Source organism: Medicago sativa, chromosome 3 (assembly GCF_051527215.1).
Source record: "Medicago sativa cultivar Bolivia chromosome 3, Bolivia_mono, whole genome shotgun sequence".
In the NCBI taxonomy this organism is placed as follows: Eukaryota; Viridiplantae; Streptophyta; class Magnoliopsida; order Fabales; family Fabaceae; genus Medicago; species Medicago sativa.
In genome coordinates this window covers 4,936,859-4,964,296 of record NC_140751.1, presented here as the reverse complement: position 1 = coordinate 4,964,296, position 27,438 = coordinate 4,936,859, and the positions used below count along the sequence as shown (strand labels likewise).

At 33.9% G+C, this 27,438-nt stretch overlaps 1 protein-coding gene and 2 long non-coding RNA genes across 5 annotated transcripts; all 3 read right to left on the bottom strand.

The window, feature by feature from the left end:
- Window positions 1-379: 379 nt before the first annotated feature.
- Window positions 380-8,892, bottom strand: LOC146935107 (uncharacterized). The gene is made up of 4 exons (XR_015030124.1): window positions 8,368-8,892; window positions 5,184-7,248; window positions 1,947-4,011; window positions 380-774 (listed from the first exon to the last, which is right to left on the bottom strand). It is a non-coding gene; the product is annotated as an uncharacterized LOC146935107 (long non-coding RNA).
- Window positions 8,893-8,936: 44 nt separating this feature from the next.
- Window positions 8,937-18,327, bottom strand: LOC146935106 (uncharacterized). Of its 3 annotated transcripts, XR_015030125.1 has the most exons (5): window positions 18,019-18,327; window positions 17,746-17,848; window positions 16,966-17,161; window positions 10,459-10,654; window positions 8,937-9,136 (listed from the first exon to the last, which is right to left on the bottom strand). It is a non-coding gene; the product is annotated as an uncharacterized LOC146935106 (long non-coding RNA). The 3 variants fall into 3 exon arrangements; XR_015030127.1 differs by lacking the exons at window positions 16,966-17,161; window positions 17,746-17,848; window positions 18,019-18,327 and adding exons at window positions 11,239-11,341; window positions 11,511-11,818; XR_015030126.1 differs by lacking the exons at window positions 8,937-9,136; window positions 10,459-10,654 and adding an exon at window positions 15,444-15,643 and having other exon boundaries at window positions 18,019-18,326.
- A 7,355-nt stretch (window positions 18,328-25,682) lies between these two features.
- On the bottom strand, window positions 25,683-26,994 carry LOC146935105 (F-box/kelch-repeat protein At3g23880-like). Its single transcript, XM_085757592.1, has one exon. It carries the CDS (start codon window positions 26,992-26,994, stop codon window positions 25,747-25,749), a length of 1,248 nt encoding a protein of 415 aa, XP_085613718.1. The 3' UTR covers window positions 25,683-25,746.
- Window positions 26,995-27,438: the final 444 nt, after the last annotated feature.

Here is a 27,438-nt window from a genome sequence, read left to right as displayed (position 1 = left end):
ACCTTCCAGTTCCAGTATATCTCAAGAAAAGTATGATCAGTTGCTTAGCTTGTTACAACAAGTAAATTTGCTTCCTGCAGCATCTACCCCAACTTCATCTGCTAGTGCTAATCATGTTCATACACCAGATTCCAGTTTTCCCACTCAGTCAGGTATATCTTCCATTTTCACTTGTTCTATTGCTTCTAATAATCATGATTGGTTTTTAGATTCTGGTGCTAATGTGCATGTTGTTTCTAGTACTGTGTCACGACCCAAAAACAATCATCGTGACCGGCGCACGAACTAGATCATTCTAGCCCGGCAAGCCTATTAAACAAATTCGACAACTATAATAAATAAATAAAAATTCCAATTTGAATTTCATTTCAAAGAAATGTTCACTGAAATTTCGACAGAGTTTCCTCTGTATTTTCAACATTTCCAAGATGTAAATCCTGTTTTAAAAAAACCTATTCTATCAGCCAGAATCTCCAAATAACATCTTTATTTTCATACTAATTGTACAGTTTGAAAATAAAGCATCCTATCAGATAAATATTCAAAATTTCTATCATATACTTCATATATATAAAGTTTGACATTAGTCTATAATCATTTTCTATGTCATCAAGATGCGTCAATATTAACGTTAATCAATTCCATAATCTAAACAAATGGCAATATCCATATAATAGAATGGAACCTCATGAATTCCATTAACAATAGCAAGGACAAAGTGAGTCCTTTCTCCCCATAGCATCAGAGGAATCAATGCTCCGCTCGGCACCAATCCTAAAATTCATTTCAGCAACAATAAACAATCATATAACAAATCAAATATAATCATAATCACCACAATCATATCAATCACAATCAGGTATCCAAAATGTCGTACTCTGATATAACCTATACTTTGACATACTTATCTGAGTATGTCTCTGATCCTTTACCGATAACAAGTTTCAGCTAATTAAGCCGGAGTTCCATAAGTAATATTCCTCATTTCCAACTATTGGTAAAATGCGCATGAAATATTTCTCTAATCATTCTAACATAACTTTCATGTTAACATGTGTATGCTATGTTAGTATTCATGTTGGAGGGTTCTTAGAATTTTTCCTTAGTTCCATAATTGAAAATTTTATTTTCTTTTCTCTTTCAAATATTATTCGAATAATTCTTGACTTAAAATTTCATATCATTAATTATACATTTCATTCGTTACTATGAGCCGTACCTCATAGGCTACATTATCTCTCGTTGTAGCAAACGGAGTTTCATATTCGTTACTATGACCCGTACGTCATAGGCTACATTATCTCTCGTTGTAGCAAACGGATAAAAATTCATTACTATGACCCGTACGTCATAGGCTACATTATCTCTCGTTGTAGCAAACGGTTTACTATGACCCGTACGTCATAGGCTACATTATCTCTCGTTGTAGCAAACGGTTTACTATGACCCGTACGTCATAGGCTACATTATCTCTCGTTGTAGCAAACGGATATAAAATTCATATTCTTTTCTTTTCTTTCTTTTTCTATGAGCATGTTACTCATTTCAATTTTTCTCATCATTTCCATTTCTTTGCGATTTTCAATAATTCACTGTGAGCATATTACTCATAGGTTGCATTTTAAATTTTCTTTCAAATCATTTCTATAAGTATATATGCATCAATTGCGTTGTTAATTTCCCTCCAACATTTATACTAACATCAACATACTTATTAACATAAAAGACATTTTAGAATTAACAAGTAAAAGAGCCTAATCATGAAATAATCATTCTTGCTATCTTATATTCATTTTACTTCAAATGTACCATTCATATGGCATAATAGAAATGTTTGCACAAAAGACAAGTAATTCATAAAATGGTCTAATTATTCGTATTATCTTAATAATCTAGCATAATCATAATCGATCTTCAAAGGTGGGTTCTAAGCTAAAGGAACTCACCTTAACATTTTTATGAAGTCCCGACGCTCCTCAAGTCCCATTTCAGCTCCTGCTATGCCCCATAAGCTCTTTTTTGCCAAAACAGCTTAACTGCAGCTTATGGCTTCTGTACGCTCCCATTTCAGATCAGACTTTGATCCAAACTATTATTATGTCTACTAAACATATACATTCAATTCTGGACCCATTCGTTAACTAAAACTCGCAATTTAGCTTATTCGGTAAAATCTTCGTCTAAACCCGTAAGCATTTTCATGCAGAATTTAACAAACTTCTATTGTGTTTTCTGAGTTCGTTTCTAATCCAAATCACACGAAATTTATATCCGATTTGAAGGGAATTGAATGAGGAATCTAAAACTTAAACAATCACTCAATTATAAGCTACACAGAAACAGATACAAATCATAAATCAAAACCTGCGTTTATTAAGATTCCATGAAATTCAGCCATAGTTCCCACAGCCTAAACATACAACACAAGCTCTATCTCCAACAACTCTTGGGTCAACTTATGCTCCTAGAGGTTCTATCACACAAGCTAAGCTCCATGTTCAAACCCTTGCACCCGAAACTTCTGCTCCAAATCATTTCTTCAATTTCTTACCTCTAGTTCCAAACCAAAGCATAACAGTTTCAATAACCCACAAGTAAGATCATTGTTGAGCTCACAAGCAAAATATCCCAAATTAGCTTATGGAGGGAGATGGTTCGGCTGAGAAGGGAAAGATAGGAAAGGTAAATTTCTCCTAAATCAATTGCATGATTGGATTGAATTTTGGTTGAATGAGGATTAGAGGATTATGGGTGGTGAGGAAAGGGAACACGTGAGAGATGGAGAGGGAGCAGAGAAAAATAATTCCCTGTTAGTGAGAGGAAGTATGTAGAATAATGTGGAAGCTTGTGGGTTTTCCACTTTAAAAAAAAATCTTGAGTGACAAAATTACCAAAATACCCTTCGTTAATTAATAACCATTTAATTTCTCAAGTTCGTTAAAATAATGTGTGAGATATTTACCGAATATCATCGCATTTCTCAATAAATAATTAACCCTTTAGAAATTATTTTCGTTCCGACATGTTCAACTGATACGACTATCTAATTAAAAATTCAGCGGAATATTACAATCTACCCCCCTTAAAGAAATTTCGTCCTCGAAATTTAGGGATTTACTTGCTAATAAGCACAAATAATTTCTCCAACTTTTAACTTTAGATTCCAACATACGTCTGTTACGAACTGATTCTTTCTGACTGACTAATTTAAACTGTATAGGTACCAGCCACCACGCTTCCGCTGCGCCACTCTGATTTATTTCTTCATACCTTACATCATACTCCTTATACTGCGTCTTCTGTTAAGGTTTCATTCATCTTTCAGACATTTGTTCTAACTGTTATATAATAGTCTGAGTTGATCAGGCTCAGCCAGACATGACATTTGGAATAAATATTTGGAACCCAATAGTCACACTGCATCTTATTGAATTCCATTGACCCAAGGCACGATCTGAATCGACCTGCTCTGATACCAACTTTGTCACGACCCAAAAACAATCATCGTGACCGGCGCACGAACTAGATCATTCTAGCCCGGCAAGCCTATTAAACAAATTCGACAACTATAATAAATAAATAAAAATTCCAATTTGAATTTCATTTCAAAGAAATGTTCACTGAAATTTCGACAGAGTTTCCTCTGTATTTTCAACATTTCCAAGATGTAAATCCTGTTTTAAAAAAACCTGTTCTATCAGCCAGAATCTCCAAATAACATCTTTATTTTCATACTAATTGTACAGTTTGAAAATAAAGCATCCTATCAGATAAATATTCAAAATTTCTATCATATACTTCATATATATAAAGTTTGACATTAGTCTATAATCATTTTCTATGTCATCAAGATGCGTCAATATTAACGTTAATCAATTCCATAATCTAAACAAATGGCAATATCCATATAATAGAATGGAACCTCATGAATTCCATTAACAATAGCAAGGACAAAGTGAGTCCTTTCTCCCCATAGCATCAGAGGAATCAATGCTCCGCTCGGCACCAATCCTAAAATTCATTTCAGCAACAATAAACAATCATATAACAAATCAAATATAATCATAATCACCACAATCATATCAATCACAATCAGGTATCCAAAATGTCGTACTCTGATATAACCTATACTTTGACATACTTATCTGAGTATGTCTCTGATCCTTTACCGATAACAAGTTTCAGCTAATTAAGCCGGAGTTCCATAAGTAATATTCCTCATTTCCAACTATTGGTAAAATGCGCATGAAATATTTCTCTAATCATTCTAACATAACTTTCATGTTAACATGTGTATGCTATGTTAGTATTCATGTTGGAGGGTTCTTAGAATTTTTCCTTAGTTCCATAATTGAAAATTTTATTTTCTTTTCTCTTTCAAATATTATTCGAATAATTCTTGACTTAAAATTTCATATCATTAATTATACATTTCATTCGTTACTATGAGCCGTACCTCATAGGCTACATTATCTCTCGTTGTAGCAAACGGAGTTTCATATTCGTTACTATGACCCGTACGTCATAGGCTACATTATCTCTCGTTGTAGCAAACGGATAAAAATTCATTACTATGACCCGTACGTCATAGGCTACATTATCTCTCGTTGTAGCAAACGGTTTACTATGACCCGTACGTCATAGGCTACATTATCTCTCGTTGTAGCAAACGGTTTACTATGACCCGTACGTCATAGGCTACATTATCTCTCGTTGTAGCAAACGGATATAAAATTCATATTCTTTTCTTTTCTTTCTTTTTCTATGAGCATGTTACTCATTTCAATTTTTCTCATCATTTCCATTTCTTTGCGATTTTCAATAATTCACTGTGAGCATATTACTCATAGGTTGCATTTTAAATTTTCTTTCAAATCATTTCTATAAGTATATATGCATCAATTGCGTTGTTAATTTCCCTCCAACATTTATACTAACATCAACATACTTATTAACATAAAAGACATTTTAGAATTAACAAGTAAAAGAGCCTAATCATGAAATAATCATTCTTGCTATCTTATATTCATTTTACTTCAAATGTACCATTCATATGGCATAATAGAAATGTTTGCACAAAAGACAAGTAATTCATAAAATGGTCTAATTATTCGTATTATCTTAATAATCTAGCATAATCATAATCGATCTTCAAAGGTGGGTTCTAAGCTAAAGGAACTCACCTTAACATTTTTATGAAGTCCCGACGCTCCTCAAGTCCCATTTCAGCTCCTGCTATGCCCCATAAGCTCTTTTTTGCCAAAACAGCTTAACTGCAGCTTATGGCTTCTGTACGCTCCCATTTCAGATCAGACTTTGATCCAAACTATTATTATGTCTACTAAACATATACATTCAATTCTGGACCCATTCGTTAACTAAAACTCGCAATTTAGCTTATTCGGTAAAATCTTCGTCTAAACCCGTAAGCATTTTCATGCAGAATTTAACAAACTTCTATTGTGTTTTCTGAGTTCGTTTCTAATCCAAATCACACGAAATTTATATCCGATTTGAAGGGAATTGAATGAGGAATCTAAAACTTAAACAATCACTCAATTATAAGCTACACAGAAACAGATACAAATCATAAATCAAAACCTGCGTTTATTAAGATTCCATGAAATTCAGCCATAGTTCCCACAGCCTAAACATACAACACAAGCTCTATCTCCAACAACTCTTGGGTCAACTTATGCTCCTAGAGGTTCTATCACACAAGCTAAGCTCCATGTTCAAACCCTTGCACCCGAAACTTCTGCTCCAAATCATTTCTTCAATTTCTTACCTCTAGTTCCAAACCAAAGCATAACAGTTTCAATAACCCACAAGTAAGATCATTGTTGAGCTCACAAGCAAAATATCCCAAATTAGCTTATGGAGGGAGATGGTTCGGCTGAGAAGGGAAAGATAGGAAAGGTAAATTTCTCCTAAATCAATTGCATGATTGGATTGAATTTTGGTTGAATGAGGATTAGAGGATTATGGGTGGTGAGGAAAGGGAACACGTGAGAGATGGAGAGGGAGCAGAGAAAAATAATTCCCTGTTAGTGAGAGGAAGTATGTAGAATAATGTGGAAGCTTGTGGGTTTTCCACTTTAAAAAAAAATCTTGAGTGACAAAATTACCAAAATACCCTTCGTTAATTAATAACCATTTAATTTCTCAAGTTCGTTAAAATAATGTGTGAGATATTTACCGAATATCATCGCATTTCTCAATAAATAATTAACCCTTTAGAAATTATTTTCGTTCCGACATGTTCAACTGATACGACTATCTAATTAAAAATTCAGCGGAATATTACAATCTACCCCCCTTAAAGAAATTTCGTCCTCGAAATTTAGGGATTTACTTGCTAATAAGCACAAATAATTTCTCCAACTTTTAACTTTAGATTCCAACATACGTCTGTTACGAACTGATTCTTTCTGACTGACTAATTTAAACTGTATAGGTACCAGCCACCACGCTTCCGCTGCGCCACTCTGATTTATTTCTTCATACCTTACATCATACTCCTTATACTGCGTCTTCTGTTAAGGTTTCATTCATCTTTCAGACATTTGTTCTAACTGTTATATAATAGTCTGAGTTGATCAGGCTCAGCCAGACATGACATTTGGAATAAATATTTGGAACCCAATAGTCACACTGCATCTTATTGAATTCCATTGACCCAAGGCACGATCTGAATCGACCTGCTCTGATACCAACTTTGTCACGACCCAAAAACAATCATCGTGACCGGCGCACGAACTAGATCATTCTAGCCCGGCAAGCCTATTAAACAAATTCGACAACTATAATAAATAAATAAAAATTCCAATTTGAATTTCATTTCAAAGAAATGTTCACTGAAATTTCGACAGAGTTTCCTCTGTATTTTCAACATTTCCAAGATGTAAATCCTGTTTTAAAAAAACCTGTTCTATCAGCCAGAATCTCCAAATAACATCTTTATTTTCATACTAATTGTACAGTTTGAAAATAAAGCATCCTATCAGATAAATATTCAAAATTTCTATCATATACTTCATATATATAAAGTTTGACATTAGTCTATAATCATTTTCTATGTCATCAAGATGCGTCAATATTAACGTTAATCAATTCCATAATCTAAACAAATGGCAATATCCATATAATAGAATGGAACCTCATGAATTCCATTAACAATAGCAAGGACAAAGTGAGTCCTTTCTCCCCATAGCATCAGAGGAATCAATGCTCCGCTCGGCACCAATCCTAAAATTCATTTCAGCAACAATAAACAATCATATAACAAATCAAATATAATCATAATCACCACAATCATATCAATCACAATCAGGTATCCAAAATGTCGTACTCTGATATAACCTATACTTTGACATACTTATCTGAGTATGTCTCTGATCCTTTACCGATAACAAGTTTCAGCTAATTAAGCCGGAGTTCCATAAGTAATATTCCTCATTTCCAACTATTGGTAAAATGCGCATGAAATATTTCTCTAATCATTCTAACATAACTTTCATGTTAACATGTGTATGCTATGTTAGTATTCATGTTGGAGGGTTCTTAGAATTTTTCCTTAGTTCCATAATTGAAAATTTTATTTTCTTTTCTCTTTCAAATATTATTTGAATAATTCTTGACTTAAAATTTCATATCATTAATTATACATTTCATTCGTTACTATGAGCCGTACCTCATAGGCTACATTATCTCTCGTTGTAGCAAACGGAGTTTCATATTCGTTACTATGACCCGTACGTCATAGGCTACATTATCTCTCGTTGTAGCAAACGGATAAAAATTCATTACTATGACCCGTACGTCATAGGCTACATTATCTCTCGTTGTAGCAAACGGTTTACTATGACCCGTACGTCATAGGCTACATTATCTCTCGTTGTAGCAAACGGATATAAAATTCATATTCTTTTCTTTTCTTTCTTTTTCTATGAGCATGTTACTCATTTCAATTTTTCTCATCATTTCCATTTCTTTGCGATTTTCAATAATTCACTGTGAGCATATTACTCATAGGTTGCATTTTAAATTTTCTTTCAAATCATTTCTATAAGTATATATGCATCAATTGCGTTGTTAATTTCCCTCCAACATTTATACTAACATCAACATACTTATTAACATAAAAGACATTTTAGAATTAACAAGTAAAAGAGCCTAATCATGAAATAATCATTCTTGCTATCTTATATTCATTTTACTTCAAATGTACCATTCATATGGCATAATAGAAATGTTTGCACAAAAGACAAGTAATTCATAAAATGGTCTAATTATTCGTATTATCTTAATAATCTAGCATAATCATAATCGATCTTCAAAGGTGGGTTCTAAGCTAAAGGAACTCACCTTAACATTTTTATGAAGTCCCGACGCTCCTCAAGTCCCATTTCAGCTCCTGCTATGCCCCATAAGCTCTTTTTTGCCAAAACAGCTTAACTGCAGCTTATGGCTTCTGTACGCTCCCATTTCAGATCAGACTTTGATCCAAACTATTATTATGTCTACTAAACATATACATTCAATTCTGGACCCATTCGTTAACTAAAACTCGCAATTTAGCTTATTCGGTAAAATCTTCGTCTAAACCCGTAAGCATTTTCATGCAGAATTTAACAAACTTCTATTGTGTTTTCTGAGTTCGTTTCTAATCCAAATCACACGAAATTTATATCCGATTTGAAGGGAATTGAATGAGGAATCTAAAACTTAAACAATCACTCAATTATAAGCTACACAGAAACAGATACAAATCATAAATCAAAACCTGCGTTTATTAAGATTCCATGAAATTCAGCCATAGTTCCCACAGCCTAAACATACAACACAAGCTCTATCTCCAACAACTCTTGGGTCAACTTATGCTCCTAGAGGTTCTATGTAACACCCATACTAGAAATTACCTAGGATATCTAGTATGCTCGTTAAACTTGGCATTGGATACATTAAAATTACAATAATAAAATTTCTTCTGAACATATCATAAAACTACTTGTCTATACATTTAAAATAGTACCACTGACGTGTACAACATACATGCAATGACAAGTAAATATAATTGTCCAGCTTCTTCTTCTACTTCATCACGAACTGCCCTGCTTGCGATCCACCTGTGTCTCTGAAATAAAATAAAAGGGATTGGGGTGAGACGGGATGTCTCAGTGAGTTCCACCTATCCTAGGCTGTAGGCAATCTCAGGGAACCTAGGATCGCCATTTGTCTCTAAACTCAACCATTTTGGGTTTATGCAGTTTTATCATGCATAACTGAGCGATCGGGGGATAACTAGGATCGCTATCTAAAAGACTGATATAATCCTGATACTAATACTCAACTCATAATCATAATTATAATCATAATGTCTGTCATATTATGTTAGAAATGTTAGCGTTGAACAAACAATATTATCTGAGTTGATTTTACGGAATAAACCCAGGTGGAGTAACCCCGGAATTTATTCCACTCTGACCGGTATATATATAAATATTTCCAACTGGCGGGAACCCAACTGACGGGGATACCGGACTCCTCTGATTATTGTGGGGTCATCCTCGCGGATAGTGCCCGTTCCAACTGGCGGGAACCTTTCGTATCCAACTGGCGGGATAGCGAAAGCCACAATTTAAACATGTTTTAATATTATAACTTGATCTGATTCTCTGATAACTGAATCAATCCTCAACTCCACTACTGGCGGGGAGATAGAGAGGAATAACTTATCTTAACTAATTTTCTTTTAATGAAAACATCCTGAAACTGATAATAAAGACGTAGTGACTCCGTCTTTATTCTGAAATTATTTCTGATACTAACCTATTCAGGTTCTAGACATATCGTTGTCATATGCCATTTCTAAAAGGTTATAAAATTTTCCCCATATCCTGATAAATTAAATTCGACTAATTAAGCCGAACTTCCATACTTAGAATTCTCTACTTTCCAATGATTGGAAATTTACCCATGAATAATTTGTTCAATAGCTATTTTACTCTAAACATTACTTTACACAAATAAATATACACTATGGTAGTGTATGATTAGAGGATATGCATAATACAATTTCGGCTACATATTCGGCAATAATGAGAATTGGAGTCTTAGCTAAGTCAAACCATTATATTACCTTAAAAGTATAATTTATATTAGCTAAGAGTCGAAATAAAGTAATAAAATCAAACAATTCTCACTTTACGTAACGTTAGCCGAAATTGCATATTTATTCATTCTCACGCAAAACTTATCATAATATTTTTCCTCTAACTTCTACATTACCATAATCATATTTATCAACATAAAAGTTATTTTAGAGTACTCTAGCAAGGGTATAAATCTTAATCATATTGTCACTAAATTATGTACTAATGTACTAAATCATATTCTATTATTCTAAAGGCATAATTTAACTACCCAAAGGGAAGTTTTCTAACTAAAGGAACTCACCGTGAATCATTCCTGCAAATTGCAAGCAGCTTATCCCAAAATCTGCAGCTCTGCTATCTCCAAAACTCTATAATCACTTTCCCAAAATAGCTTATGCCTTAGCTTATAGGTCTTGCCCCTTCTGAAACAATTCAAACCACTCGTGACATAGCCTTACTTCATCAACCAGCTTACACAAAAATTTTCATTTCAGTCCCTGCACCAGAAGTTTGCCGTTTGGCTATTTAAGCACTTCTAAAACAGCTTAATTATCATTTAAGCACTTTTAACATCACTAAACCAGCTTATCATTTTTCCATTACTCATATGTCAATTAAACATATCTCTCATAAGCTGTTCTTCAGAAAATAATACTTGAAACAACTTAACTTTCAACTTAAGCTATTCTTCAACGGCTTAACTAGCAACTTATAACTTCTATCACATAAATTTCGACCCAACCTTTAACACAGAAGTTCCAACATGTATTATTAGCCCTATGAACCACATATACAGTAGTTTGAACTCACAACTTAGTCATTTAAGGCATTTTGATCAAAACAGCTTAACTGACAGCTTATTCCTTCTAAACCATTCATTTTCTGTTCAAATTTTCCAGAATCAAAACATACATGTATACACAACTCATATCCCATTTCCACAGCAATCCTAACATGCTAACTTCAAAAATCAATTATGGAAGTTTTTGGGACAACTTGTGGCTTTTAGCTTTTAGCTTCTAGTTTCTAGCTTTTCATGCCAAACAACAACAACAATACCAATTCTACTAACAGCCCTTACCTCAAACTTCTTGCCAAGCCAAAACCCTAGCTTTTGTGTCTTGCTCCAACATGCTCAAACTTGCCTCTTATGCTCAAAACACCACATAAAGCTTCAATTGTCTCTACAAAGTCACCAATTCAACTCTTAGTTTTTTTTTTTTTTTTTATCATTTCTTCATACCATATTTCTAAATTCCATTACCACACATAATCCTCTTCCAATTACACATAAAACACATATCAAAGTTTGGATTAAATAAATTCCCATGAAAAGGTGATTATGCCACTTACCTTGTGATCAATTCATTCTTTGGTGCTCTTATGCAAACTCATAAGCTAATTCCCATGAAGCTTGAATGAAAAATGAAGGTTATGGAGGAAGAAAGAGGAGGGGCGGTTTTGAGTGTTTAAGGAGGGAGGATGGATTTTGAAACTTAATTCTTGCTAAACACTCCACATGACACTCCTTGAATCATGTTCTTGATTATTTCATAGTAATTTTAGTGAAGAATTGAGAGGTTGACATGGTGGTAGTGTGGACCGATATTTTTGGAGTGAGAAGGAGGAAAGTTTTGTGCTTTGGTGAGTAGAATGATGTAGAAGCATGAAGAAAATGATAGAAAATATGTCTTGGTCCATTTTCAAATATCTAGGATGGCAAAATTACTAAAATGCCCCATTAATTTGTAACCATATAATTCTTCAAGTTCATTGGAATAATGTGTGAGATATTTACCGATTGACGTCGCATTTTTCAATAAATAATTAACCCTTCAGAAATTATTACCGTTCTGACATGTAACTGATACGACAATTTATTTAAAATTACGCTGGATATTACACTCTAACCCCCCTTAAAGAAATTTCGTCCTCGAAATTTAGAGTTTACCTGATAATAAATACAAATAATTCCTCTATACTTTCGATCTTAGACTTTCACATACGTCTGTTACCAACTGATTTTCTTTATCCAACTAAATTATCGGTTTCCCTTGTTACATAAAGTCTTTCGACTACCTAGCCATAGATACAACTGACTTGAATTAATATGTTAAACCGATTTTAGGACATATTTTCCAATCTCATATGTCGAAAAGATTCGATAATAACCTTCTTATCTGTGATTTGTGAAATACATTATGCACATTCCGAACATAGTGGATAGTAAAGCTAACTGATGCATCTGATATCTTTCGAGTAAATTCCTTGTTCCACATATTCTTTATAAATTGTCTTAGGTTACTCCTACTTGTTTACCTTCACTGAATTCTTGAAAAATCTCATACGTCTACTAGAGTAACACTTCTATCGACTTTGTCAACTTTTATCTTGTCTTGGACGGATATGACCTTTGAGTGATCTTTCATGCTATGTCTGGTCCCTATAAAATTTTATTTCTGAACTATGCCCCAAATAACGAGGTCTTATAATGATAATCATATCATACTCTGTATAAGATCGTCCTTACTCTGAGCAATATCTGACGTCAAGTTTATTTCATCAAAAGTAAGAATTGTTCCAACTTTCTCCGTTAATTAATACATAAATAGGTAAATGTTACTTCTGATGTCTGTTATGTTTTATCTGAATAAACTCAACATTGTGCTACCTCTAACATCTGTTGGAAGTACTAACTGACGAGTACAATCCATAAATCAGATTTAAATACATAGTGTACTAACTGGCGAGTACATTAAATATATAAATCTTATATGAGAATGGTGCACTGACTGGCGAGTACACAATACACGAGGTAGTACAACTAATAGCTTAATACATAACATATATTTGTAGTCATTCAACTTTGCTTCTTCTATACCAGAATTTAAATCAATCACGATACACCTTGATCATATTAGGATGAGTAAAAAGTATCATCATAGATCTTCTCTTGAACTTATATGTTCAAAATATACATTTCATTCTTGAACAATATTGTTATAGCTGTTACTCTAGGGAATGTCTTATCATCTTTTTCTTAATTCCATACTCATAACCTGAACATGCATAGTCCCATACCGTAGCTCACATAATTTTTTCTAACTTGTGTGATATCAATCTTTTCTTTATCTCAAAAAAAATATGGAGTTTAGATTCCTGAACTTCACGACTAAAATTGCATTCAAGCATTTGCATTCATATTCTAAATAGTATATGTTCTCTCAGATACATGTTAATATACCTGATATTCCATGATAGCATTTCAAACCAAAATAAAAATAAAATCTTCAAGATACAACATTTATATCTTTGCCTCATACATGACTCCTTTTAACTAATCTGATACTTCTAAGTCATTCTTCGAAATCATGGCGTCGATTAACCGGGTTACATACTATAGGTGATTCCAATTTCTTATATTTAATAAGGTAGGAACACCTTCATCCTACTCTTACTACTTGAACTTTTTATATCTTTGAATCATGCGGTTTGGAAAATTGTTTAATTCGTCTCTTAAGATTTCCCATGAATATCTCATTCAAAGTCTTAAACTTTTGCACATTATGTTACTTCTTGCTGATTAATATCTCGCTGCGCTACTCTGATTTATTAGTTCACTTTGCTTAGGCGTACTACTCCAACCATACTGTAAATTTCTCCATCTCATTACTACATGTTATGAACATGGGGCTAACTTTACACTTCTTGCTATTTCGAGCACCGACTTATAATCACTGACGAGTCATTTTCAAATACTGCAATTTTTTCTTTAAACATGCACTACATACTTGTTTTCTCAAAGTGTTCCTGGAATGATTCTCACATTCACATTATTTATGAACTAAAACATACTTGAATCTTCGAGGCTTATTTCCATTTAGTTTGTTCTTGTCTGTATTGACAGTTACATTACACTTACGATCTCCTCTGTAATAACTTCGACTCCCAAAATTCGATCTAGTTAACAAAATCATTCTTTTGGTTTTCAAGACATTTGCATCAGAAAAATCATCAGATAAAAATGTTTAATTGCTCAATACTTTACTTCATTCTTAACTCTTTTACACTAGCGACAATTTTTCCTGTAGCAGAACCTTAAAATAATTTTCAAATTCAAAAATCTTGATTTAATCTTTAACACATCAACCTATTGTATTCATGCGTTAATACATTCTTGTCCTCGACATTCCGTTGAAAGAGCTTGACATCATTCGTCCATTAGTTCACCGAACTTCCGCAACTTATTATTATTAAATCTTTATTTTCCGTTCCGATCGAAAATTTACATCTTGTCTCTGACCATTACTGGGATCTCTTTCCACTTACTGTTATACTTGTATTTCTTAGTCTAAATCAACTTAATAACTCATGATAAACGTATGGGGTCTGATTCAATTTCCTTAGTGTACTACTCCCGTTAGTCTAACTTCTCTTGCAATTTCTCATCAATAAGAATACATCTGAATCGTACTTTTATCCGTAAAAGATTTTTCCACTACTATTTATTCATCCTTCTTGACACATATGATGCATAGCATCTTCACTTCCGGATTCATAAATTTGGCACTTTAAATTCGGGTGATACGACTAACCAGACATGATTTATCTGGCTTGCGTTGTCCATTAAATGCTTGCGTTGAGGAATTATCCTTATCTTCTCCAAAATAATTTACTTATTCCTTAATTAGTTCACTTAACAGTTCAAGCATCAAAATCCAGCTCGTTTCGGCATTCAAGTCCTTCACTTCTTACATACTCTACATCCACCGAGAGCTTTTGGATTCCATTAATCATCTGACAATTTTTTTTCATACCTTACATCATACTTCTCATATTGCGACTCTTGTTAAGGTTACAATCATCCCTGAGTCTCTTCCTTCTCTTGTATCCAAATACGAAGTGCAGTTTAATAATATCAAAGTACTCCGTCTCACTCATAACATTTTCTATCCATTCCTGAGGAATTTCCATCTTCACAAATCACCAGCCACCTTTTGGCATTAAATACTTCTTTATCAAGATTCGTTATAAAACCTGACTTTCCTTCTTCATGCGCTTCATTCCTCCTAGGTCCTATTCAGCTCTCAGACATTTGTTCTAACTATCATATACTAGTTTGAGTTGATCAGGCTCAGCTAGATACGACATTTAGAATAAATATCCGGAACCCAATGGTCCCACTGCATTTTATTGAATTCTAATGACCCAAGGCACGATCTGAATCGACCTGCTCTGATACCAAATTGTAACACCCATACTAGAAATTACCTAGGATATCTAGTATGCTCGTTAAACTTGGCATTGGATACATTAAAATTACAATAATAAAATTTCTTCTGAACATATCATAAAACTACTTGTCTATACATTTAAAATAGTACCACTGACGTGTACAACATACATGCAATGACAAGTAAATATAATTGTCCAGCTTCTTCTTCTACTTCATCACGAACTGCCCTGCTTGCGATCCACCTGTGTCTCTGAAATAAAATAAAAGGGATTGGGGTGAGACGGGATGTCTCAGTGAGTTCCACCTATCCTAGGCTGTAGGCAATCTCAGGGAACCTAGGATCGCCATTTGTCTCTAAACTCAACCATTTTGGGTTTATGCAGTTTTATCATGCATAACTGAGCGATCGGGGGATAACTAGGATCGCTATCTAAAAGACTGATATAATCCTGATACTAATACTCAACTCATAATCATAATTATAATCATAATGTCTGTCATATTATGTTAGAAATGTTAGCGTTGAACAAACAATATTATCTGAGTTGATTTTACGGAATAAACCCAGGTGGAGTAACCCCGGAATTTATTCCACTCTGACCGGTATATATATAAATATTTCCAACTGGCGGGAACCCAACTGACGGGGATACCGGACTCCTCTGATTATTGTGGGGTCATCCTCGCGGATAGTGCCCGTTCCAACTGGCGGGAACCTTTCGTATCCAACTGGCGGGATAGAGAAAGCCACAATTTAAACATGTTTTAATATTATAACTTGATCTGATTCTCTGATAACTGAATCAATCCTCAACTCCACTACTGGCGGGGAGATAGAGAGGAATAACTTATCTTAACTAATTTTCTTTTAATGAAAACATCCTGAAACTGATAATAAAGACGTAGTGACTCCGTCTTTATTCTGAAATTATTTCTGATACTAACCTATTCAGGTTCTAGACATATCGTTGTCATATGCCATTTCTAAAAGGTTATAAAATTTTCCCCATATCCTGATAAATTAAATTCGACTAATTAAGCCGAACTTCCATACTTAGAATTCTCTACTTTCCAATGATTGGAAATTTACCCATGAATAATTTGTTCAATAGCTATTTTACTCTAAACATTACTTTACACAAATAAATATACACTATGGTAGTGTATGATTAGAGGATATGCATAATACAATTTCGGCTACATATTCGGCAATAATGAGAATTGGAGTCTTAGCTAAGTCAAACCATTATATTACCTTAAAAGTATAATTTATATTAGCTAAGAGTCGAAATAAAGTAATAAAATCAAACAATTCTCACTTTACGTAACGTTAGCCGAAATTGCATATTTATTCATTCTCACGCAAAACTTATCATAATATTTTTCCTCTAACTTCTACATTACCATAATCATATTTATCAACATAAAAGTTATTTTAGAGTACTCTAGCAAGGGTATAAATCTTAATCATATTGTCACTAAATTATGTACTAATGTACTAAATCATATTCTATTATTCTAAAGGCATAATTTAACTACCCAAAGGGAAGTTTTCTAACTAAAGGAACTCACCGTGAATCATTCCTGCAAATTGCAAGCAGCTTATCCCAAAATCTGCAGCTCTGCTATCTCCAAAACTCTATAATCACTTTCCCAAAATAGCTTATGCCTTAGCTTATAGGTCTTGCCCCTTCTGAAACAATTCAAACCACTCGTGACATAGCCTTACTTCATCAACCAGCTTACACAAAAATTTTCATTTCAGTCCCTGCACCAGAAGTTTGCCGTTTGGCTATTTAAGCACTTCTAAAACAGCTTAATTATCATTTAAGCACTTTTAACATCACTAAACCAGCTTATCATTTTTCCATTACTCATATGTCAATTAAACATATCTCTCATAAGCTGTTCTTCAGAAAATAATACTTGAAACAACTTAACTTTCAACTTAAGCTATTCTTCAACGGCTTAACTAGCAACTTATAACTTCTATCACATAAATTTCGACCCAACCTTTAACACAGAAGTTCCAACATGTATTATTAGCCCTATGAACCACTTATACAGTAGTTTGAACTCACAACTTAGTCATTTAAGGCATTTTGATCAAAACAGCTTAACTGACAGCTTATTCCTTCTAAACCATTCATTTTCTGTTCAAATTTTCCAGAATCAAAACATACATGTATACACAACTCATATCCCATTTCCACAGCAATCCTAACATGCTAACTTCAAAAATCAATTATGGAAGTTTTTGGGACAACTTGTGGCTTTTAGCTTTTAGCTTCTAGTTTCTAGTTTTTCATGCCAAACAACAACAACAATACCAATTCTACTAACAGCCCTTACCTCAAACTTCTTGCCAAGCCAAAACCCTAGCTTTTGTGTCTTGCTCCAACATGCTCAAACTTGCCTCTTATGCTCAAAACACCACATAAAGCTTCAATTGTCTCTACAAAGTCACCAATTCAACTCTTAGTTTTTTTTTTTTTTTTTTATCATTTCTTCATACCATATTTCTAAATTCCATTACCACACATAATCCTCTTCCAATTACACATAAAACACATATCAAAGTTTGGATTAAATAAATTCCCATGAAAAGGTGATTATGCCACTTACCTTGTGATCAATTCATTCTTTGGTGCTCTTATGCAAACTCATAAGCTAATTCCCATGAAGCTTGAATGAAAAATGAAGGTTATGGAGGAAGAAAGAGGAGGGGCGGTTTTGAGTGTTTAAGGAGGGAGGATGGATTTTGAAACTTAATTCTTGCTAAACACTCCACATGACACTCCTTGAATCATGTTCTTGATTATTTCATAGTAATTTTAGTGAAGAATTGAGAGGTTGACATGGTGGTAGTGTGGACCGATATTTTTGGAGTGAGAAGGAGGAAAGTTTTGTGCTTTGGTGAGTAGAATGATGTAGAAGCATGAAGAAAATGATAGAAAATATGTCTTGGTCCATTTTCAAATATCTAGGATGGCAAAATTACTAAAATGCCCCATTAATTTGTAACCATATAATTCTTCAAGTTCATTGGAATAATGTGTGAGATATTTACCGATTGACGTCGCATTTTTCAATAAATAATTAACCCTTCAGAAATTATTACCGTTCTGACATGTAACTGATACGACAATTTATTTAAAATTACGCTGGATATTACATTCTATCACACAAGCTAAGCTCCATGTTCAAACCCTTGCACCCGAAACTTCTGCTCCAAATCATTTCTTCAATTTCTTACCTCTAGTTCCAAACCAAAGCATAACAGTTTCAATAACCCACAAGTAAGATCATTGTTGAGCTCACAAGCAAAATATCCCAAATTAGCTTATGGAGGGAGATGGTTCGGCTGAGAAGGGAAAGATAGGAAAGGTAAATTTCTCCTAAATCAATTGCATGATTGGATTGAATTTTGGTTGAATGAGGATTAGAGGATTATGGGTGGTGAGGAAAGGGAACACGTGAGAGATGGAGAGGGAGCAGAGAAAAATAATTCCCTGTTAGTGAGAGGAAGTATGTAGAATAATGTGGAAGCTTGTGGGTTTTCCACTTTAAAAAAAAATCTTGAGTGACAAAATTACCAAAATACCCTTCGTTAATTATTAACCATTTAATTTCTCAAGTTCGTTAAAATAATGTGTGAGATATTTACCGAATATCATCGCATTTCTCAATAAATAATTAACCCTTTAGAAATTATTTTCGTTCCGACATGTTCAACTGATACGACTATCTAATTAAAAATTCAGCGGAATATTACATACTGATTGGTTTACTTCTTTCCATAAAATCAAGCCTAAACCTGTTAATTTACCCAATGGTACTTCTGTGTTAGTTGAGTATGCTGGCACCATTCATTTCACTCCTGATTTTTTCATAGACGATGTCTTGTATTCCCCTTCATTCACACTTAATCTGATTTCTATCTTCAAAGTGTGTTCTACTTTACAGTGTTTTGCTTCCTTTCATGCTAAACAATGTTTATTACAGGACATTCACTCCCAGAGGATGATTGGTTTGGGTGAACAAGTTGGAGGTCTCTATAGATTAGTCTTAGATTCCTCTAAATTTTAGTTTCTTAATAAACCTTCTGTTAATAATGTTACCAATGGTAACACCTTTACTATTCCTATGTCTGCTCTGTGGCATTTCAGATTGGGCCACATTTCCAATAAAAGACTCCATCATATGTCTCACCTTTATCCTACTCTCACTGTTGATAATCATGCTACATGTGATGTTTGTCAATTTGCCAAACAAAAGAAATTACCATTTACTTCAAGTGTTTCTATTGCTTCTAGCAAATTTGAACTTTTACACTTTGATATTTGGGGTCCCATTGCTGTTACTTCCATACATAATCATAGGTATTTTCTTACCATTCTTGATGATTATAGTAGATTTGTGTGGATTGTCTTGTTAAAATCAAAATCTGAAGTTTCTCAACATGTCCAAAACTTTGTCAATCTTATTCAAAATCAGTTTCACATTACTCCCAAAATTATCAGGTCTGACAATGGTCCTGAGTTTTTACTCAATTCTTTCTATGCCTCAAAAGGTATTATTCATCATAGGTCTTGTGTTGAAACTCCCCAACAAAATGGGAGAGTTGAAAGAAAGCATTAGCACATTTTAAATGTTGGCAGGGCTCTTTTGTTTCAGTCCAAATTACCTGCTTCATATTGGTCTTATGCTTTGCTGCATGCTATTTTCATCATCAATAGAGTCACATCTCCCACTTTACATAATAAATCTCCTTATCAACTCCTTCATAACATTATCCCTGATGAAAAATCTTTCAAAATTTTTGGTTCTTTGTGTTATTCTACCACTCTTCAGTCCCATAGAACCAAGTTATCTGCTAGAGCCAGAAAGTCTGTTTTTTTAGGCTATGCTGTTGGTTATAAAGGTTATGTTCTTTTAGATATGCATACTAGAGAAATACATATCTCTAGACATGTTCAATTTCATGAACACATTCTCCCATATCCAACCAATCCATCCACTATCACTACCACTTGGGACTATTTTTCATCTGATGCTTGTTCTCCAAGTAACTCTTTTTCTGAATCTTCCACCATCACTCATGTTTGTCCTCCACCTTTTGTTGATGTTGAGTCCTCCCAAACTACTCCTACTCCACCTATATCTCCTTCTCCACCCCCACCTGTCATTAGGAAATCTTCTAGAGTCACTCACCTACCTACTCATTTACAAGACTATGTCTGTAATATTCCTAATGTTGCTGCTTCAGTTCAATATCCTATTTCACATTACTTGTCATATAATAACTTGTCTTCTTCCCATTGTGCATTTTCTTTGTCTCTTGATGCTCATACTGAACCCACCACCTATGCTGAGGCAAGCAAGTTTGATTGTTGGAAGCAAGCTATGCACACTGAACTGTCTGCTCTTGAAAGTACTGGAACCTGGACACTGGTTGATCTGCCACCTAATGTCAAGCCTATAGGTTGCAGATGGATTTACAAGATCAAATATCATGCAGATGGTTCAATTGAGAGATACAAAGCAAGACTTGTAGCTAAAGGTTACAATCAAATTGAGGGTTTAGACTATTTTGACACATACTCTCCTGTTGCTAAGCTTACAACTGTCAGAACTGTTATAGCTTTAGCATCCATGCACAACTGGCACATTCACCAATTGGATGTCAACAATGCTTTTCTGCATGGTGACCTCCAAGAAGATGTGTATATGATTGTTCCTCAAGGTATCACACTTGCTAAACCCAATCAAGTCTGCAAACTCAACAAATCTCTTTATGGTCACAAACAAGCAAGCAGGAAGTGGTATGAAAAACTTACATCCCTCCTTGTTCAAAACCACTACATTCAGTCTGCATCTGATCACTCTCTTTTCATTAAAAAGACTGATAATGCTTTCACAGCACTGCTTGTTTATGTTGATGATGTGATTATCACTGGAACCTCTCTTTCAGAATTCCAACACATCAAAGCCATACTGCATTCATCTTTCAAAATAAAAGATCTTGGTCAATTGAAATACTTTCTTGGTCTAGAGATTGCTCATTCTTCACAAGGTATCTCAGTTTGCCAAAGATACTGTCTTGATCTCTTGACTGATACTGGCTTTCTTGCTGCAAAACCTGCTTCCACACCTTCAGATCCATCCTGCAAGGTTCATGCTGATGAGAGTCCTCCTTATACTGACATTCCTTCTTATAGGAGACTCATAGGCAGGTTGATTTATCTCACCAACACTAGGCCTGATATCACCTATGCCACTCAACAACTCAGCCAGTTTCTTAACTCTCCTACTGAGAAACATTTTTTGGCAGCCACTAGAATCTTGAGATACTTGAAGAATGCTCCTGGTCATGGTTTATTTTTTCCCAGAGATTCTTCCTTGTTTTTGTCAGGTTACTCTGATGCTGACTGGGCAGGATGTTTGGATTCAAGGAGGTCCATCTCTGGCCAATGTTTCTTTCTTGGTAAATCATTGATTTCTTGGAAGACTAAGAAGCAGTTAACTGTTTCTAGATCTTCTTCAGAGGCTGAATATAGGGCATTGGGAGCAGCCACTTGTGAGTTGCAGTGGTTACTCTATCTTCTGCAGGACCTTCATGTCACAACTGTTAAGCTTCCAGTTCTTTATTGTGACAATCAAAGTGCCCTTCACATAGCAGCTAATCCAGTTTTCCATGAAAGAACAAAACATTTGGAGATTGATTGTCACCTTGTAAGAGAGAAACTGCAAGCAGGCATCATGAAATTGCTTCCTGTGTCATCTACTGATCAGTTGGCAGATTTTTTTACAAAGCCTTTGCTTCCACAACCCTTTCATGCTCTTCTATTCAAGCTGGGAATGTTAAACATTTACCATTCTCCAGCTTGTGGGGGACTATTAGAGGAATAAGAACAAAAGAATAAAGAGACTGGTTCAGCTGTTACTTAAATAGCAAGCTTTCTTGCATTCCAAGTCTTTCCATTATGTTTAGCCTTAATCTTTGATTAGTTTGTAATTAGGCTAATTGTATTTTGTTCTATTCCTATAAATAGTTGATGTACTCTCATTTCAACACATGATGAATGAAGCTATTTTTCCATTTCTCTATTTTCATAATAGTTGAGAAGCGAAGGTGATTCTTCGCAAAATTAGAATCGGTGATTAAAGAATTCCACGACTTGCACACACATCGGAATTGCAGGAGGAGCTTTACCGATAGCCTACATAGAATTTCAGGAATAAGATCGAAAGGAAGAGTTGGGAGTGGTGGCGCCTGAAGCGATGGTGATGATGTTAGGGTTTCAGTTGGCCTCCTCTCAATGGAGATTGTTTCTTGGGTCAGCAATGGAGAAGAAACGACGTCGTCGTAGTTTGCTTTGCAGCCTTTGTCGCTACCCATGTTGGAGAAGAAACTGTGTACAACACCTATTTGAGAGAGGCCGAGCGAAGGAAGTAGGTTAGAGACCTTTTTTGTTTTTTTTGAGGGATAGGTTAGAGATATATATTTTTCTTGACAAATATTTATTTTTTTTATATTTTTTATGAAATATATATATATATATATATATATATATATATATATATATATATATATATATATATATATATATATATATATATATATATATATATATATATTGTTTCATCATTCCAATTTCTTGGGTATTGAAAGTTAAATCATCTTCCTTAAAAAAAAAATAAGTTTCAAACATCTAAATTCGTAAATCAACAAAAAATATGACTTACAATTTTTTTATGCTTTGAAGTAAAGTGTTCTTATCGTATTCAATTTTAAATTTATTTTTTAAAATTGAACCAACCACACATCACTTTTTTACTTAACGGGTTTTTTAAAATTGCTTTTATGCTTTGAATGTACTTTATATGCTTTGGGTCCACAGATAAAATGGCAAACACCGCTTGAAACTCACACACATAATTGTATGATGTCAATTTGAAGCCCGATTGAAAGTATTCAACTTAACAATATCAACATTGTCAGTTGAATTAGTTAGATCTTAAACATCCACACTAAAGCTCTTATATTTTAGTGCTTAACTGCAACTGGGTCCGATATACACATATCACTTACTTAATTAGTTAATGTCAACACTTAATAAACACCCAATTCCTTCGATACAATACTTCAAACAATAATAATAAATTATGCTCATTAACTTAACTCATTGTTATTTTTTTTGGAGGAAGTATAAATAATTATTGTTAAAAAGATAACTATAAAATATTAGATTTTAAAAATAGCTGCTTCAAAAAAAAAATAGTCATTTATTTTTATAAAATTTAATGAGAGAGAGTCTTTTCATAGGCATCATTCTCTATAAGCACTAAAAAATGTCACTCTAATGCAGGTATCTATATAGAAGCATTAATTATAAATCTTGTATCGATAAGAGAATGTGTTTGAATGATAGACCGTGTCCCATTATTTAAACAATGGTTTCTATACTAGTGTGTTAATCAAGTAATAGACTTGAGTTTCGTAAGCTTGATAACCTCACCTATAACAACTTTAAAAAGTAAAACGACCATATAAATGTTTTTTTTCCATACGCAGCCAATAATCAAACCTTGGACTAAATAGTTAAGGGTCCAAGTATCTACCACTTGTGCCACACTATGTATGTATTCCTCGCATCCTTTGATCACTAACATTTGTGCTTCCATGCAATCAAAATCTTCATAACTTCAAATTTCATATATCGACTCTAGGAACATTAAGAAATAAGACCAGGATGAATAAATTATTGTGTCTATTGACTACAGCAATAAAATCTAAAAGCATGTTAAGCACAAGTTGATAAAGACGAGAAGGACAAGTGAGAAAAGTGATTTCTGATTCCTAAATTGAGTACATTTGTTTAAGATTACAAAAAGTGATTTTGCGAAATAGGTAACTTTTAAAGATTTTTTTGGCTAAAACAAGTTATATTTAGCTGATGAGAAATATATATATATGCTAACAGAGAAAACCTAGTCCTGATTTCTGGTGGTAGTTTTGACTTTTGCCATTGTAGAAAATGTAAATCTCATGGTTTTGGACAGTAGTATAAAATTATCCTATTGGGGTACAAGTCTTGAAAGATCGTCGTCAAAGCATATAGGACAGTGAAACTATTGGACAATGAAAACCCTATTGGACGAGAAAGAGTGAAGATTCTTTGGGAGAGCTTTGCTAGACCCACAGATATATACATTTCTTCATGTAGAAGTCATGAAGAACCTGTAATAGGGAACTTTTCTTTTGAACAAGATCAAGGAGAGAATAAATATATTTTATGGAAGAGATCCATTAGCTATTAGAAAAGTAGTGTATCATGAAAATTTGTTGAAACTGGTAAAATTCCCTCGGCAATAAATATCTTACTAGTTTTCAAATTTCACCATGAGAATATCTCCAAACAACAGTGTTCCCTTTGTTACTTCCTCACTATATAGCAGCACAAGTTTGGTGATGACATACTGAGTTCAACCTCACAAAGTTAACATCAATGATTTCTATACTTGGTTCTTAAATTTTGCTTCCTAACCCTCATGTGCATCAGATAACGAATTTTGAATCACACTTCGACATTAAACATGGCTTGATTATTTGACATTAATTTTCTTGACACTGACTTGCTAAGGATAGTAACATTACATATGTTAAGGATGATCTGAAATTAAAATAAAAAAATAAAAAATCAATTTACTATGGGAAACATCTTAAATAAATGGGTCAATCACTATTTAACAATGAATTGAAAATCTTGCAACCAACATTAACACTCCAACATTTGAAACCTTGCCAACAACCATGGTTTAAAACATATCCATATCATCTAGGATAGCAAAATTTATGCAGAAGAAGTCTCAAAACTATAAGCAGAAAGAATGTACTTGGCATACATTAGCTCTGATTGATTCGGCGTCTCTCCTAAACATCACAAAGAACCAAGGGCATGATAACAATATTTGATTTGTTCACTTCGCAATTTATAGTTAAGATTTGAAGCAAACATTATAAAATTCTTGCACCTAAAGTCGACATTCCAATAAATATACGGGTGACATTACATAACTTTTCTTAGAAAATCTAATCTCAAATGCATGATCATGAATTATAAAAATGATATTCATGATGAAAGAGCAAAAACCTCTAACAATCAAATAAATGAGAATAACTACAATTTCTCAAGTTGTAGATTTAAATGACCATTAATTAACAATGATCCATGAAGTAAAAACAAGTACGTACAAAATAAATATCATAACAGAAATTAACATATACTCAGTTCGGTTCTAATTGAATCTCAAGCTCAAGAGGCATATCACCACATCTACATTCTAGCATTAAGAACAAGGTGATATCAAACTTTCAAAGCAGACTTCCAGGTTCTTGTAAAAACTATCAAAAGGAAATTCAAAAGTATCATCATTTCTCGAATTTTGAAAAATCATCTTTGTATTACCGAAGGTGTTAGCCTTCAAAAGCACTTGACCATCCTCAAATATATGCACTGCCATGATATAATAGACCCAAGGTGTACGAGGATCTTGCATGTGAGAAATAGTGAACAATTTATGCCAAGACTCTTTTTTTCCATATTCCTTCATAATCCAAACATCGCAACCACAAATCATGCACAAACAATCGCTGAAAACACTCAAGTTCAAAGAACATGCATCCACCTCGCCATAATCAGGCAACAAAACCTCTTGATAAGACTCGTTCCTCAAATCAAGAGAAACAACAAAATATTGTTTTTTCCTAGCATAATCTTTAGAAACCAACCAATTCATTGTGCCACTCACAAATTTCCCGGTTTCTTGCACAATAACACAATCAATAGGGAACTTTTGAATGTTTTTCCAGAAATTTGTACCTGAAGTATAAACCTTCACATCAGTTTCGGAAACCAAATTACAACTAATATCACGTGCACAACCAATCACAATCTTGTAATTATCACTAACAGTATCATGGCCAAAGCCATACATCGTCAGATTATTCGTATTAGAAGTTGACAGCTCTTCAAGAGGGGGCAAATCCTTGAATTTTCTAATAGAAGGGTTACACAATCGAACATTCCATGCGCCTCCATTGACAATGGCAAGAAGACAGAGGATGCCATTGCATGATCCAACAGAAAAAGCTTTATTGGCTCCAGGAAGATCGAGCTCAGTGACTTTAATGATTTTGTTTGTCAAAACGGAGTCAAAGGTGTAAGACCTGAGAACGTACTTGAACTCGTTTGAGCCATGGATAACTCCGTCCCTGATAGTGACGACGTCGGTTAAGGTATGTACGAGGCGGGTTGGTGTAGAAGTGCGAAGGTGTATCTTGGCGAAGTTGGAATCAGAGATAAGAGAATTCCAAGACTTACAAACGCATCGAAGTTGAAGGAGGAGCTTTACGGGTAGCCTACAGAGGATTTCTGAAACGAGATCAAAAGGAAGAATGGGAAGTGATGGTGATGATGTTAGGGTTTTGGATAATTTCCTTCTCCTCCTCCTCGTCTTAGTGGAGATTGTTTCATTGGTCTGGAATGGAGAAGAAACGGCATCGTCGTTTCCTTTGCATCGTTTGCGTCTGCCCATGTTAGGTTAGAATCATTTGGCGAGAGAGAAGTAAGAGGGGTTAGACCAGACCTATATCTATATATACATTTTGCATTTTTTTTTATTTCTCTCGTAACATTATTATTTTTTGGTCAACACTTTTATTTTTAACAAAATTACACTTTTTTTTAAGGATTTTTTAACAAAACTAGACTTTCGACCCGTGCGATGCACGGGTCTATTAAAGAACAGAAAACAACTTAATAGATATACAATATAGAGATTAAAATCGTCATAATATGCCTTTCAAGAGCATTTTAAAAAATAAATTAAATTTTTATATGATTAACTTTTCTACACAAAGTTCTTCAATTGAAATAATACATGATGAATTAACTCAACAAAACTTTATCATAGATAAGAAGTTTTAGTATATAAACCTGGTGCAAAGGATAGAATTTCTGCTGAATAAGAAGTTAGGGA